This window comes from Oppia nitens, unplaced genomic scaffold, assembly GCF_028296485.1.
Source record: "Oppia nitens isolate AA-2021 unplaced genomic scaffold, nextdenovo-longstitch-racon4-pilon3 scaffold1_pilon_pilon_pilon, whole genome shotgun sequence".
NCBI classification, from domain to species: Eukaryota; Metazoa; Arthropoda; class Arachnida; order Sarcoptiformes; family Oppiidae; genus Oppia; species Oppia nitens.
In genome coordinates, this window is record NW_026533199.1 from 6,408,625 (window position 1) to 6,424,192 (window position 15,568).

At 27.1% G+C, this 15,568-nt stretch overlaps 5 protein-coding genes across 5 annotated transcripts; 3 read left to right on the forward strand and 2 right to left on the reverse strand.

Moving 5' to 3' along the window:
• The first annotated feature begins 3,356 nt into the window (after positions 1 to 3,356).
• LOC128952763 (transmembrane protein 184B-like) lies at positions 3,357 to 5,811 on the forward strand. Its single transcript, XM_054298204.1, has 6 exons — positions 3,357 to 3,589; positions 4,058 to 4,292; positions 4,362 to 4,524; positions 4,586 to 5,014; positions 5,082 to 5,248; positions 5,312 to 5,811. The coding sequence occupies exons 2-6, from the start codon at positions 4,071 to 4,073 to the stop codon at positions 5,744 to 5,746; spliced, it is 1,416 nt and encodes a 471-aa protein (XP_054154179.1). The 5' UTR covers positions 3,357 to 3,589; positions 4,058 to 4,070; the 3' UTR covers positions 5,747 to 5,811.
• A 1,107-nt stretch (positions 5,812 to 6,918) lies between these two features.
• On the forward strand, positions 6,919 to 8,395 carry LOC128952016 (reticulocalbin-2-like). Its single transcript, XM_054297338.1, has one exon. The coding sequence runs from the start codon at positions 7,129 to 7,131 to the stop codon at positions 8,107 to 8,109; it is 981 nt and encodes a 326-aa protein (XP_054153313.1). The 5' UTR covers positions 6,919 to 7,128; the 3' UTR covers positions 8,110 to 8,395.
• A 216-nt stretch (positions 8,396 to 8,611) lies between these two features.
• Positions 8,612 to 9,989, reverse strand: LOC128952017 (SUMO-activating enzyme subunit 1-like). Its single transcript, XM_054297339.1, has 3 exons — positions 9,278 to 9,989; positions 9,118 to 9,217; positions 8,612 to 9,055 (listed from the first exon to the last, which is right to left on the reverse strand). Exons 1-3 carry the CDS (start codon positions 9,850 to 9,852, stop codon positions 8,639 to 8,641), a joined length of 1,092 nt encoding a protein of 363 aa, XP_054153314.1. The 5' UTR covers positions 9,853 to 9,989; the 3' UTR covers positions 8,612 to 8,638.
• A 95-nt stretch (positions 9,990 to 10,084) lies between these two features.
• Positions 10,085 to 10,910, forward strand: LOC128952148 (signal recognition particle 14 kDa protein-like). The gene is made up of 3 exons (XM_054297490.1): positions 10,085 to 10,368; positions 10,438 to 10,674; positions 10,746 to 10,910. The coding sequence occupies exons 1-3, from the start codon at positions 10,345 to 10,347 to the stop codon at positions 10,833 to 10,835; spliced, it is 351 nt and encodes a 116-aa protein (XP_054153465.1). The 5' UTR covers positions 10,085 to 10,344; the 3' UTR covers positions 10,836 to 10,910.
• Positions 10,911 to 11,457: 547 nt separating this feature from the next.
• On the reverse strand, positions 11,458 to 14,169 carry LOC128952557 (Golgi resident protein GCP60-like). Its single transcript, XM_054297967.1, has 5 exons — positions 13,804 to 14,169; positions 13,597 to 13,738; positions 13,291 to 13,548; positions 11,790 to 12,454; positions 11,458 to 11,732 (listed from the first exon to the last, which is right to left on the reverse strand). Exons 1-5 carry the CDS (start codon positions 13,949 to 13,951, stop codon positions 11,473 to 11,475), a joined length of 1,473 nt encoding a protein of 490 aa, XP_054153942.1. The 5' UTR covers positions 13,952 to 14,169; the 3' UTR covers positions 11,458 to 11,472.
• Positions 14,170 to 15,568: the final 1,399 nt, after the last annotated feature.

A 15,568-nucleotide genomic window follows, 5' to 3' on the forward strand; every position in this document is an offset into this window, starting at 1 on the left:
AATAATTAAAAATAATTGATTTTCATTGTATATTAATAACTATTTATYAATCAATACAGTGCAGCTTATTATATTATATATACGGTAAAATATACGAAGTATATTATATATTAAATATATTATAATACTTTTATATACTATATTTGAAATAGTTTTAAAAATTACATCAAAACAATAATTTATAAATTATTTAAAGTATGAATTAAGCATAATTGTACAAAAAAAATACGACTACTTAAATTTATTGAAATAATTTTGTTTATTAATTGTAAAATAGTAATATTTTTACAAAAATAGTGTTATATTTATTTTTTAAATAATTAATTTAATCAAAATTGGCGTTTAATATATTCAATCAAAAAATAATTCAAAATAAAATAAGTTTTGTTTTATAAAAGTCAATTTTAAATTTTAAATTGATTTAATTATTTATTTATTTTTGTTATATATAATATATATTGTATGAACATTTCAATTATCATTTTTAAAAAATATTAACTCATTTTTTTGTAATATATTATATTAAATTACTCAATAAAATAAAATTAAATGTTTGTCGAAATTTATTTTTTWAAAATTACTTTTATTATTATACGACAAATACTATAAACAAATATTATAATCTCGTGTCATATAATAATCATATAAATAGTATGATAATATACATGTAAATGTACAATATAATTAAAATGCAAAACTTTTATAAAATAATTTTGACAGTTAACTATATATTTAATTTTAAGAAAAATTAATAAAAGTGAATCTAATTTATTAAATAATATGACAGAAGATAGTAATCTTTTAAACGTATTTAACATTTTGTTTATTTTCACTATAATAGGAATGGTTTACATAATTGTAAATATATAATATTTATAATACATACTGTAAAACAGTCACAAAATTTAGCAAATAAAATATAATAAATTGTGTTTAATTAAATGACATATTTATTATATRGATCTAAGTTAAAGAATATTAATTTACAATTTGTTATAGAAATTTTTATGAGTGTTAACACTGTTTTTATCAATCTATTTAMCAATCAAACTATTGTAAAAACCAAACTTTTAATATAATAGCTGATATAAAAACAATTATTTTTTAGATATTGATTATATGGATAGCAATCATAACGAGTAAACATAATATACAATATATAAGACGAGAAGTTGACATAAGAATGAGTTATTTAGACGACAAAAGGATATACGAGAAGAAAGAGAAGACAACTGTAAAGAAAGCAAACAAAGTGATCGACAAACAGATATATCATTCTTATAAAGCCATTGACAGACACTATGAAAACCATAATTTATTAGTTGAAACAATTGTTACTATTAATGATACAAAAGATAATCATTCAAATTATAACCAAAACCATAACCACAAGCAGACAATAACCAGAGATAAGTTGGAATCAATTTCTGACAAATCATCGCAAGAATATGTAAGAGAATACTTTGAAAAGATTAGCAGAAGTGTCTACTTTGATAGCAAAGGAAATATAATTAAAGATAACAAAACCGTTGAGTGTTTGCAACCGATCCAACTAATTGATACAAATTATGTTCAAATGACTAAATCTGAAACTATTGTCACAACAATTCCCATAAAAATTGATAAAAATCAAATCTTTAAAAGTAAGGATAAAAATCCTATAATTGAGACTAAAAGTAAAAAGTGTGAAAAAAGTGTCTTAAATGTCATCCTCGATGTYCACGAATCGTCAAATACTTTAGCAGTCACTTCAGAGGCTAATATCCAATCGACTATCAATGTAATCAATAATACAGAACTTTCATCCGATAAACTTATATCTAATGTGAATATTAATGAATCAAAGGTCTGATAATATATTATTACTATATTTGTTTTTATACTAATTTTATACTAATTTTTATTATTTTTAAAATTCAGTCATTAGTTAATGCAATTAATATAAAAGAAGTGCCTACACTTGCAAGTTATCTAACAGTAAATATTAATATCAATTAAATGTATAATAAAATGACACGTTTTTTAAACAAATTTCAGATATCAGAAGTTCCTGTATTTGTTAATGAAATGAATATTAAAGAGATCCCGGAGCCAACAAAGCAGATAAGTAATACAATTAGTAGTGATGTAGTGGAGGTTCAGCTGCCCATCAATATTAACAAAGTTATAACTAAACGCAAGATTCCGGCTCTCATTCCTATAACCAGACAAACGACCAAATTTTCTAAACAAGTTTAGTGTTTAATATTAATTTTATTATAAWAATAATATTTTAATGTTTTCTTAATAATAATTTACTTATCATAAAAATATCATATTATCATTGCATTATATAACAATAACAACAATTAATATAAAAATCAATACATTTTATTTATAAAACCTTGACTTTCACATAAAGTGTCGTCAAATAATAATAATAAAAGTAAAAAAAATTATATAATATTTGTTTTCTGTATATAAATTCTATAGTATTATAAAAATATAACGTAAAGCTATTCTAAGTGTTTATAACTATACTTAATGTCTATAATATAGTGACCAATACCTCGACGTTTGTCACTATAATTGACTATTTATTTATTGATGTCTTTGTTGTCACGAAATAAAAATAATAATTTCAACACATTTTATATAATAGATTTAATAATTGAAACAATTTATAAAAATAACAAATAAATCAATCCAATTGTCATTTATTTTTATTAAGATTTTAAATTATTATAGTTTATAAATTAACGTTTCCTTTAAGTTTAAGATTTTAAAAAATGAAAACTTAAATATAAAAATATGTTTACATTTTAGTCAAATTCAATTAGAGAGGTAATCGACTCATTAGTTTATATTAAATATCTGATAAACCATACATTGAATTTAAAAATGACCAAGGACATACATATTTATATATTATATTAAACTCATCATTATTGTAATTGGTCATTTTTTGATTAATTGTAAAATAAACTAGATAATAGTAGATAAGTAAACTATTTTATGTGGATGATTTTAGAATTAATCAAAAAATGACCAAGTAGTTTCTATATATTGAATATTTCAATAATAAATAGACAATGAAATATACATTAAGTTTTTTAGATTACTTTATTTTTACTGTAAATACCACTAAAAAATAATAATTTTATACTTTTATATTATACAATAGTATTATACAATTTTGATGTCAAATCTGATGATTGCATAACAYAAGTGTAGACTTTATGTATGTATTACATGATGTCAGCACTGGTTTGTCAATCAATATATCGATTGATGGAAACAATGTAAATCCAAACATATAATACATTTAACGTTATTCTGTATTAACTAATAGTAAATACATTGTAAACTTGTTTTGCTTAGCATTGACTGCAATAGCTATACATTGAATACATTGAAGTGCTGTTCGATGTTGTGTTGCGTCGAGAGTTAGACAGACATTGACTCACATATGTATCGATGATTTGATGACTACTTTGACTATTGATTTGATTTTTAATTATTTGTTAATTATTTGTTAATCATATTATCATTCAATCGATTGACTCAATAGTGTTAACACAATAACTGGTTGTTACTCATCGATCAATAGGTTTGTTATATTTAACTGTTTTTCATATATTATTTAAACTCAATATTGTATCAAATGTTTACATTGTTTACAATATTGTAATCATTTGATCCATTAATTGATTGATTTGTTAACTAATACTATGAATGACTACTGATTTGATTGCATTTAACATTTGAACGACAATTAATTGTCACTCAATTGAGTCCATAAGTGCTGTCATTTGATGCTATTTTATCAAACAATATATAGTGTGTAATAAATGTATAAAAATAAATGTTATTTATATTAATAATCAATAGATTACTAATGTTTATGATATTGAATGCAATCAATGAGTATTTGTCTAATCATTAAAGTAATAAAATGATGAATATTTAGCTAATAATGAGTCGACAATTAATTAGTGAAAATACTTATATAAAGTATTAATAATTGATTTTTTGACAATTAATGATTAAAAAAATATTTAAATTTATTTATTAATAGTATGTGTGATTAGATGTCGAGTACAGCCATTAATATGAGTGAAAGTGCAGCAAACGCTACGACAACAAGTATACCGTCGGGTCATTCGGTAATGGACACAATGACGGGAGGTTTACCCAAATTGGCTAATATTACACAACTTGTAGGACATCCGGGAATCTTCTTGCAGTCGACGTCTGCAAAAGCCATTTCCGGAGCTTTCATTTGGATTGCACTCTTCATTTCATGTCATCAGGTGATACATCTTGTGATACAAACTAATGCTTTTATATAGTAATGAATTATTGTTTTCATTATATTGCAGATCTACCAACACTTACGCTTCTATACGATGCCATCAGAGCAACGATGGATTGTTAGGATATTATTCATAGTTCCCATCTATGCTCTCGACTCATGGCTTAGTCTACTATTTTTTAAAGACAACTATTATGTTTATTTTGATAGTGTTAGGGATTGGTATGAAGGTATGGTATATATATATAGTAAAATAAACTGGAAATGTATTAAATTGTATTTTGTTGATAGCATTTGTGATTTACAACTTTTTGAGTCTTTGTTACGAATATTTGGGCGGTGAGGGTAACATAATGACCGAAATCCGCGGTAAACCAATCCGGTCGAGCTGGTGGTTCGGCACCTGTTGTCTATCTGGTCGAACCTATTCTATTGGATTTTTGCGATTCTGCAAACAAGCGACTCTTCAATTCTGTGCTGTAAAGCCAATGATGTCTATTATAACACTTATATTACAAGCATTTGGCAAATATAAAGACGGCGATTGGAGTGCCAATTCTGGATACTTATATATAACAATGATTTATAACATCAGTGTTTCACTGGCACTCTATGGTCTGGTGCTCTTCTATCACGCGACCAGAGACTTGTTGTCACCATATGATCCGGTCTGGAAGTTCTTCACTGTCAAGTCTGTTATCTTCTTGTCTTTTTGGCAGGGTTTGTATATTTACTATACAATTCAATTATCTGTATTATAATTAACGGTGAATGTTGTTAATCATAGGTGTAATTCTTGCTATTTTTGAAAAAGCAAGTCTTATATCACCGGTGACGACCTTTGAAGGAGAACGAGCCAACGCTGGAACAGTTTCAGCCGGTTATCAAAAYTTCTTAATTTGTGTCGAAATGTTTTTTGCAGCTCTAGCTCTTAGATATGCTTTTCCTTATCAGGTATGTATGTTACGGTATATTTAAATATTTATTCAATTAATATATTATGTTTGTTCACAACAGATATACTCCAGCGGCTGCTCGACTGATAGTCAGGGAAGGTCTGTAACAATGCAGAGCATATCAAGCAGTTTGAAGGAGACTATGAATCCTAGAGACATCATGAATGACGCCATACATAACTTTCATCCCAATTATCAACAGTACACTCAATACCAATCGTCCACTAAATCCAACAGTGGTTCTGCAAAACCAGTTGGAGAGACGGGAGCTTTAAATAAGTCAAGTGCTGTTAATGACCCTCAGACTGGCTATAATAGTGTCTCCATTGATGTGAACGCAATGAATGGCGTCGTGAATATGGCGGCCACTATTGAGACTGAAGAGGCAAAATCTGGTAAGAAGTCTACACCACAGCCGGGAAGACAAATACAAACAATTAGTCAAAATTATTCAGAAAAAACAACATTATTATCATCTGATGATGAATTTCAATGAATTTTATTCATACCTTTTATCTCTCCTTTTAATGAAAATGTTTTTTTGACTGCATTTATTAGGAGTTATAAAAGTTATGATTCTTAAAATTATTTATTTAATTATAATTATTAATATTTAAAAAATTTTAAGCTGTTTATGTCATATTTGGAAATGAAATAGTGATCTAAAAATATTTGAGTTTGTTTTAAAATGTTGGACCTATTGAGTTGAAAAGTATCGTATAATTGATATTTATTATATTTGTACATTAATTCCATTTGAATTGTATTTTTGTGCAATTATGTCAACTTATGTTATAATCTTTTAATCATAAATTATATTAAATATTTGAAATAAATGAAAACTTTTGCCCGACAGTTGTTCAAACAAATGTAGTAAATGTCTGCAATTAAAAGCTAATTTTATTTATAATTAAGTGAGAAATTGATTTTATGATATTATTAGAAAAATGGTCACAACTTTGTAAATGATTACTTCATTTGTTTGAACTATTGTTAAACTATTGTCAAAATACCAAAGAATTAGTAAATATATAATTATCTAAATMTTGTAATCATTATAAATATATGTTATATAATACGGACATTATTTTTAAGAGTTTTCTATTTTGAATATAAATATATATTTTAGTTTTAATGTAATTTATAGTAACTAATTCTCACTCTTTGGTAATTTGACTGTTTGGCCATTTAAACTAAATTTAAATCCTATTTAAAATTATAATTTAATTATTTGAAATTATGTATAGAAATGTTTTTTGTTATGCTCTGTACAATATTTGGTATTTAATCTTATTTAAAATTTGTGATTAAAATATATGTACAATAAATTTCTCTAAAATAATATCTTTATATACTATTTGACTTTATTTTAAGACATTTATCGTTATAATAAATAGTTTTTCTTTTATTTTTACTAATTTCTCTCAAAAGTCTACTTAATTGAGTGAAATATTTTTGTCAAATAAATGCATTAAACGATTATTAATATTTTGACAAAATGTTTGGTTATATTTATTATATATTAATTAAGTGTCGATTGTTTAAAAAGCTGAAAAATTAAGCAAAAATGTTATAAAATTGACTATTGATTGATATATTGTTGTATTAATAGTGATAGTACTGTACAGTACTGTAAGTCTGTAACATATGATTGCATTCATGGCTTGACTTGAATGACAAACACAACGATTGTGTAAACAGTTGTGAATTTGAATTACAATTTGAATCCATCTGTTATTTGTATCACTAATTATATGATTTGTCGATCACTTAATTAGATTTTATAGTTAAGTGTCTTTGAATATGATTTGTTGATTGCCATTGTTTTCGTCAATTTTATTATTTTATTTAATTATCTGAATTGATCTGAATTTATCAATGATTGCCATAAAAGTGATATTATTATCGCTGATTATTTTGATTACAAGAACTATCACCATATTATGTACACCACATATACAGCTCAATAAAGAGCGCATTGAAGATGCCTTCGGCGATCACCTAAGTGACAAAAATGCTGACAATCAACACAATGGCCACCATTTCGATCACGAGGCCGTTCTCGGCAGTAAAGATACCGCCAAAGAGTTTGACCAAATGAGTGCCGAAGAGTCTAAACGCAGACTTAGGGTATTAGTAAAGTCAGGAATGGATGTAAACGGCGACGGATTTGTCGACAAACAAGAATTAATTGATTGGATTCTTAAGTCATTTAAAACACTCGCCATTGAAGATGGAAACGAACGACTGGAAGAAGAAGATCTTAATAAGGATGGAGTCGTCTCATGGGATGAACACTTAAAAGATTCGTTTGATATCGAAGAAGATGTCGACGACAACCAATTGCTTAAAGACGAAGTTATGGCTGAAGATAAAGCTTTATGGAAAGCAGCGGATATTAATGGGGATAATGTATTGGACTCTACAGAGTTTGCGGCTTTTAATAGTCCAGAAGAGTTTGAACAAATGCATCAAACAATTTATGATCTAATGATGACTAAAAGAGATCGCAATAAAAATGGTTTTTTAGAAATTGATGAATTTGTCAGTGATGTTAACGGAAGACCATTAGATCCCAAATCTGAACATTATTTGGTAGAAAAAGATCGCTTCCATAATGAGTACGACTTGGATCACGACAATAGACTTAACAAAAAAGAGTGTCTTCTTTGGCTAATTCCTAATAACTACGAAATGTCCGAAAGTGAAGCCAATCACTTAATTAGTTTATCAGATGATAATCGAGATGAAAGACTATCTATTGATGAGATTGTTGATCATCACGACGTGTTCGTTGGCAGTGAGGTCACAGATTTTGGACAAAATCTTGAAAACGTAAGACTTAGCGATGAACTATAACTACAGATTTTTTATTACCGGTAATAATTAAATGAAATAATTTATTTCAATAACAATTTATATCAAAATATTTTATTTGTATTGACCCAAACAATGTCCGCAATAACCCGTTTCGACRGTTAAAAAGTCTACCTATAAGGTTAGGGTTTTGTAAGCTCTCCCCAATCGGGAGTTATTGTACACCAAATTGTTTGTTTGAATTTTATTTGTTTTCATTTAACAATTACAGTAATTTAAAGATCTCATAAATTATTTATTAGATTAGTTTATTTATATTTATTATAATTTGCTTATCGTAGTTGTGCCAAAATTTCTCAATTAGTTTGAATTATGCAATTTTAAGTGATAATAAAAATTAATTTATTTATAAAATATTGATTTTATTTTTCAAGTATAGAAATGACAATTATAACGATTATAATATTTTTAAATAATAAAACATGAAATCGTATGATAATATAAATTACTGTAAAATACAAAATGGATTAACAATTTATTTGTTCAAATATATGATTAGTAAAAAAGATAATTATTTTCCAATACTTTCAATGTTTCCATTGCAAGAAATGCCATCAAAAAGAAAGAAGTTTCTGATTGGAGTGTCTTTTTCAGATATAACTCGTATTACGTCTTGTGCTAAAACTCCTCCAACGACAGCACAAACAGGACTTAATTCTCCGAAGACATGTTTGTGCCAATCGTTGACTTTATTTGATATAATATCTTCATTGACACCCAATCTTTCAATCACTTGTTTCTCTAAAATAGCCAACTCTTTGATATCATTATCTCGTGAGTCGGGCGATGGATATCTGGAATGCTTGTCATAAAATTCTAGTAAAATGTGAGTTATAATAAATGAACTGCTCGTGCGTTTGGTCAGTCCGTAACCAGATTTGCCGGCTTTAACGGCCAAAGCTGTCTCAAGCGATACGAAACTAACTTTCTGTAAAAAATAACATAAATACCATTAGAATCAATAATTGTCTTATCATTGTTTGTGTTAACCTTTTCGACAATTTGTTTGACGGTGTCATCTAATTTAACCTTTTTCTTCAACGGTTCGTTGTTGTCTCCAATTATTTCTTCTTCACGTTTTACATCCTCTCTAAAGACAAAATTATTGATAATCTATAAAATGTTAAAAATGTTAAAAATATTTGAATACTCCGTGACATATGTGTGTTCAGATCCTAAGTCAGTAAAAGTGAATCCAAATAAACCCCAAACAGCAGTCGCAAAGAATTTGATTTTAAGTTCATTACAGAATTGGTTTACTTTAAACATCGTTTGTTTGTCATAATTGGATACAATTACCACTTGAAATGCACTCAAATAGTCTTTATCTTTGTCAGCAATGTTTCCGCACTCACTCTTTACGGCGACCATTGGATTCAATGACTGAACCAAATCTCGTGCCACTTCTGCCCTATTCTTTCCTAATTGTCTTTTAGTAAATAAATTGCTGAGTGAATCGTTTGTTGTCACTAATTGGTCGTCCAATAAAGTGATTGAATTGATTCCCGACAGCACTATATTCTTGACAATCTCAGACCCGACACCATTGATACCGGCCATCAATACATCGGCCATTCGCAACTTTTTCTGTGCCGAAGCACCCCATAAGCGTATTTGTCGGTCATATAGAGCGGCCTCGGCATCAGTTATGACCGAATCGACGGCAGTATTATCGGTCGTTGTGTTGACCAACTGATCAGTCGATGATTGCATTACTTCACACATGATATGAGTGGACAACAAGTGATTTCATTGAAAACGATTGCAAACATTAATGCATTGAATGCGCCAAACGTTGTCTCACTTGTAATCCAATCGTTGATTCATTTTTGTGAACACTTTCTCCTTTAAAACTATTAATACGATCTACAAGTCATATAATGTGTTGAATTCAACTAAAACTTTGCCGTAAAAAACGTTTCGTTTGAATCAACGATTAGTTTATATTTATTTGATATTAAAGACAATTAATACAAATAAAGACAATACCATTGATTACATACTTAGTTTGGGATCAGTTTTAGTGATTATTTACATTAACAGTATAACAGTTAACGATCAATATATAGTCAATAAGTTTAGGACAATGTTGTCGACGTAATGATTGTATTGTTTGTTGAAATTAATCGTCTGTTTTGATCCACACGTCGACCGAAGAGTTGATCCAAAACATTGCCATTTGATTAAGTGATTACAAGACACAAGTGATCAGTGAAAATGTTGATTGAAAACAACGAAACGGTAAGTGTTTGGGTGATGTTTGACAACATTTGATGTTTATATACGGTATGTCTTAATCTATTGGTTTAGTTCTTGAGTGAAATGACAAAACTGTTTCAAACAAACCAAACAAAAGGCGGATCACTATATATAACGATGAAGAGGTTAGAACCAAGAGATCATAAAGTCAAGAGTGGTTCCAAAGCCAAGTCGGAGTCACAATCATCGAGTGGTCAGTCGGAGAACAAATGTCTAATTCGTGTCCACAACAGCAAGAAGAAGATATCAACGATTGTGTCGGCAAAAGATGTCAATAAGTTTCAACTCGTGAGTTGATATTCATTGTATTGTATAGATTGTGATAATATGGCTAATATTGTATTGATTATTGTTTTAAGGCTTACGCTAACCTATTGAAAGGCAATTTGATTGGACTCAAGAAGAGAGACAACAAAAAGAAAAGTCCGAAATCAAAAGCCACTCAATAATTGTTACGATATTTAACTCATTTCATGTTATTTTTAATATTGTTTTATATATTTTTATTAAAAACAATTTAATACTACACTTTATTTATGATAAAAACCTTGTTTTTTAATAACTTAGCAAATATTTTATATCATAATATACAGTATTTATATAATTTAAATATATAATTAAAAGTTAGATTAAATTACAAAATAGTTATCATTTAAACATTTGTTTTCATTAAATAGCAGTTTTTATTAACATTTGATTCATTGAAAGCTGTCATCATTTTTTAAATGTTATTTTTGTAAACATTTGTTTTTACTATAAAAAATGATAAAAATGTAATAATATATAAATATTTAATTTTAGTTAAAAAATTAAAAATATTTAGTGATTAGAAGGATAAACAATTTAATGAAATATTATGTCAAACTATGAAATATCAATGATAGCATCAATTATAGTATAAAACTATTATTACAGTATAATCCATTAAAAATATAATATATAATATATATATATAATTTCTATATTACCAATGAATCAACAAATTTTAAATTCTGCTATTTTGTGTAATATTGTATTTATATAATTAATAATTTATTTTTGTAATTAATATTAATTTTAATAAGTTATGGCAAACAGTTAACATATTTATCTCGTATAATAAACCCTATAATAAAGTGTTTTGGATCTCCAAAGAGAGTATGAATTATCAAATTTCAACAAATAAATGCCTGAACCCGGATAGACATGTGAACCACTAAACACTTCCTCGTGAGAATCGCGACGATATATTGGGATAATAACACTAATTGGCGAAGTGTCTGTTTGACCACTTTTTGGTGATAATGTCTCTTTTTCGGGATCAATTGGTTGTCCCTTTTCAATATCGTTACCAATTGCTGTTTCACCTAGATTAATTTCTAAAAATAATGAAACTGGTAATTTAGATACAAAATTGCTCAAACCTTCTTCTTCCTCATCTTCTTCATCTTCACTTTCACTAATATGAACTGAGACCTGATTTCCTGGATTTTTAGTCCATTCAAAAAGTAGACCGAATCCTATATCATAGCTATCGGTACAGAATTCCCAGAAAATACAGGTGCCATCTTTATGTGTGGGCACTCTTACGGTCACAATTTCTCCGTGTCCTACTTTGATGATACCGTCACCTCCTTCAGCTCGAATCGACTCTTTAAAGGACACAATTTCTTTTCGAGTCCACATCGATGCGCCAGCTATTGGACCAAAACTTTCAGAGTCAGACTCACTTTCTGATCCTGTGGTCGGTTCCAAGTGATGATTGTTTTCATAGTTTTGATCCTCCTCTTCGTTGGTCAGTTTTGGTTCAAGTTTTATAGTTTGTGTGACTAAACTCGTATTGTTTGATAAATTGACTGTTTTATCACTTTCGTGGTTAAGATTATTATTATAACTATTATTCATATTCTGGTTATGACTTCTTTGTAACTCTTGTTCTCTCACTTGAAGCAAATATTGTTGATAATGTTGTTCTTGTAATTGTCGGATTAAATCATTTTGTTGTTCAATATTTCCGGGATATTGTTGTTCGGCATAAGATTTGAACTGTTGGTATGTCTGTCTGTTCAACGCCTCCTGAACTGCATGTCTAGTCATTTAAAATAATCAATATATTAATAAAAATATATTTTAATAATTTTGATAACAATTTATTGGTTTCACCGGTAAATTAATTTGCAACATATAATAAAAAATTGCTCACATTTGCAAAACTATAGATTATTTTTGTTTATACAGTAATTACTCTTTTAGTTGTCTAACAAATCAATAATTAACATCATTATAGAGTTGTGTTATACGATATATAAAAATATTTATCAATTTGTATATTATGTACTTTTTTACTGTAATACAAAAAAACTTTATACGATATTCTATAGTATATTTGTATACAAAAGCAAATTGTGAATATAATCTTCAAAAAAATTAATGATTATAAACAAAATAATTGTCTCATAAATGTTATTATAAACGATAACAATACAGTAAAATCGATTTATCTTATATACTATTGATATTTGTATTTCATGTTATGTTCAAAATAAAAAAATTTGGATAAATATCTGATTATTTTATTAATAATTACTACAGTAATAATTATAAACTATTACTCAATAAATTTATTGAAAAAAAACATAATTCAAGTATAATTATTATATAACTAAATCAAGATTTATAATTATATAAAATAGTTTGTCATCAAATAGAAAATCAATAGTATTTAGTATTGTTTTGGATAAAAGTAGTAAAACTAGTAATGAATGAAATAATCATTAAATGATAACAAAAATGGTAACCAATGTTATTAAGGATCGCGCATATCATCAATCAATTTCATCAATCGATTCAATGAAAGCAAAAGCAAACAACTGATGGCATAACTCGAGTCAAACGTAATATCATTTCATTACTACAAACACTTACTTCTGTTCTTCCGATAGTTTTTTCTCTTCTTCAGCCTTTCGTTGAATTTCTTCCTCAATTCGTTGTCTTTCAGTCTCATCGTGTAATCGTTTTTCTTCGGCTTCTTTAGCCACGCGTTTAAGTCTTTCTTTTTCGTCGAAATCAACTTTAAATGCTTTGACGTATGGCTCAAACAGTGGACACATTTGGTGCAAAAGTTTGACAAAACCTTTTTGTGCCGACAATTGATTCGTATCCGTCAAACTTATCCACGAATTTCTGATAAATAGTTATTAATGACAATCAAGTAAGTGATTGAAGACAAACCTGCGATCTTTGCCGACAATATCGAGAGGACCTAAAGGCTTGGCTTTTGAAGCATCAAATTTTCCGTATTTTTCTTGAAAAATAAATGCCATGAATTGATTGCGATTATCATATGACGGATGAAATGCTTTGCTTTCATTATCTGACAAATAGTGGTCAATACTATCAGTGATTAAAAGTATGGATCAATTGAATTAAATGGTAAACCTTTATAAAACTTGATGGCTATTTTGTACAGTTGTGTCCAGTCTTGTAAATGCCAATCGGACACCAAGTCGTCGTCATTTTGAAGACCATTCATCTGGTCTTCGGTCGTGTCATCACTCGGTTTGCTGTTAGTCTCGGTTTGACTCATAATTTGTGTCCAAATTTAGTGCAAATCAATACTGAATGCAATGAAACGTCAAAATGTAGTGAAAGTAGTGATCAATGGTTTTGGAGACAACACTACAAACACTCAAACATTACAACACATCTGACATCACAAACAAACAAACAGTGCTTTCAATGGCTAACAGATGTCAACCAATCTATCGTTTATACAACACTTATAGCACTTCCACGTATTGACTGACTCTCTCTCTCTCTCTCTCTCTCTCTCTCTCTCTCTCTAAACGCTTATGTAATGAAATACTCATACATTTACTATTAATACAATACTCGACACAAATCTATTAATTTTTAATACAATCAATGGATTATTATTTGACTAAATCTTTTTTGCTTACAATTTGTTATATAATTTATATTAGATTTTGATAATAATTATTATTAAATGCCAATGACTTGTGTTTTTGTTGTTGTAAACCATTAAAATAATAATAATTTGATATCAAATACTATATCATATATAATACATCTATACATATATTTATCAATTATAACCACATAAACACCTAAAATATTTACAACATTTTTAGCCCTTAAATAAAAAAAAACTGATGACAAATATAGGATAATAGTTAACAAAGAATAGTGTGTTTGATAAGTGTATTGTAAATGATTGTACAGTACTTTGATTTGATGGTAATCCAAGTCAAACAAAACGTTTATTGGCATTAATTTGTCATCAAAAACATCAATTGCAATGTTGATTATCTTTAGTGATTTTTGTGTATTATATAATTTATGTATTATATGTATATCATTTAATATAATACTAATAAAAACAAAACAATCCTCTTTAATGATTATATATTATCGTTTATAACATTAACTATTTAATTATATTTTTTATGATATTCAGCAACAATATTATGGTCTGCAATGTAGTGCTAAATGTTTTAAATTCTTGTATAGAAACAGAATATTCTGTAATATATTTATTATAGTGTGAACTGTTGTTATAGAAAGACATATACAGTATATACAGTACTACAGTCTTATTATATATCATTTGCTTAATCAGACATTAATTGGAGATAAATTCTGAGTTAATCCCATCATTAATCCGTATATTACTCTTAAATCTTTTATTTCATATCAATTTGCTATTAAATAAAGTTATTAAACTAAATAATAATGACTAGATTTTTAGTATAATTAATTCATATATCTGTATAATTTAATACATTAATTGATAATACTTTATACTAAAATACTTTATATAATGTATATTAATGTTTAAAGCATGAATAACTTAAGCCATCATTTAGTATATAATATAGTTTCAAAATAACTTTACCGTTGTTTTTCATGAATTTAGCTAGGTTAATATATATATATAGTTTTATAATTGTGATATAGGTAAATTAAATTTAATATATTAAAAATGTATAAATTTATTGCTGTGCATCTATATTAAAAATTAATAAGATATATTATCATCATATTAGATGTAAATCAAAACTACAAATGATATTCATATTATTTTGTAGAAACTTTATTATAATATGTGAAAATAGTTAAATATATATTTGTTTCAAAAATGGATGGTATTTGAAAATAATTTAAAATATTTAATTTAATTAAT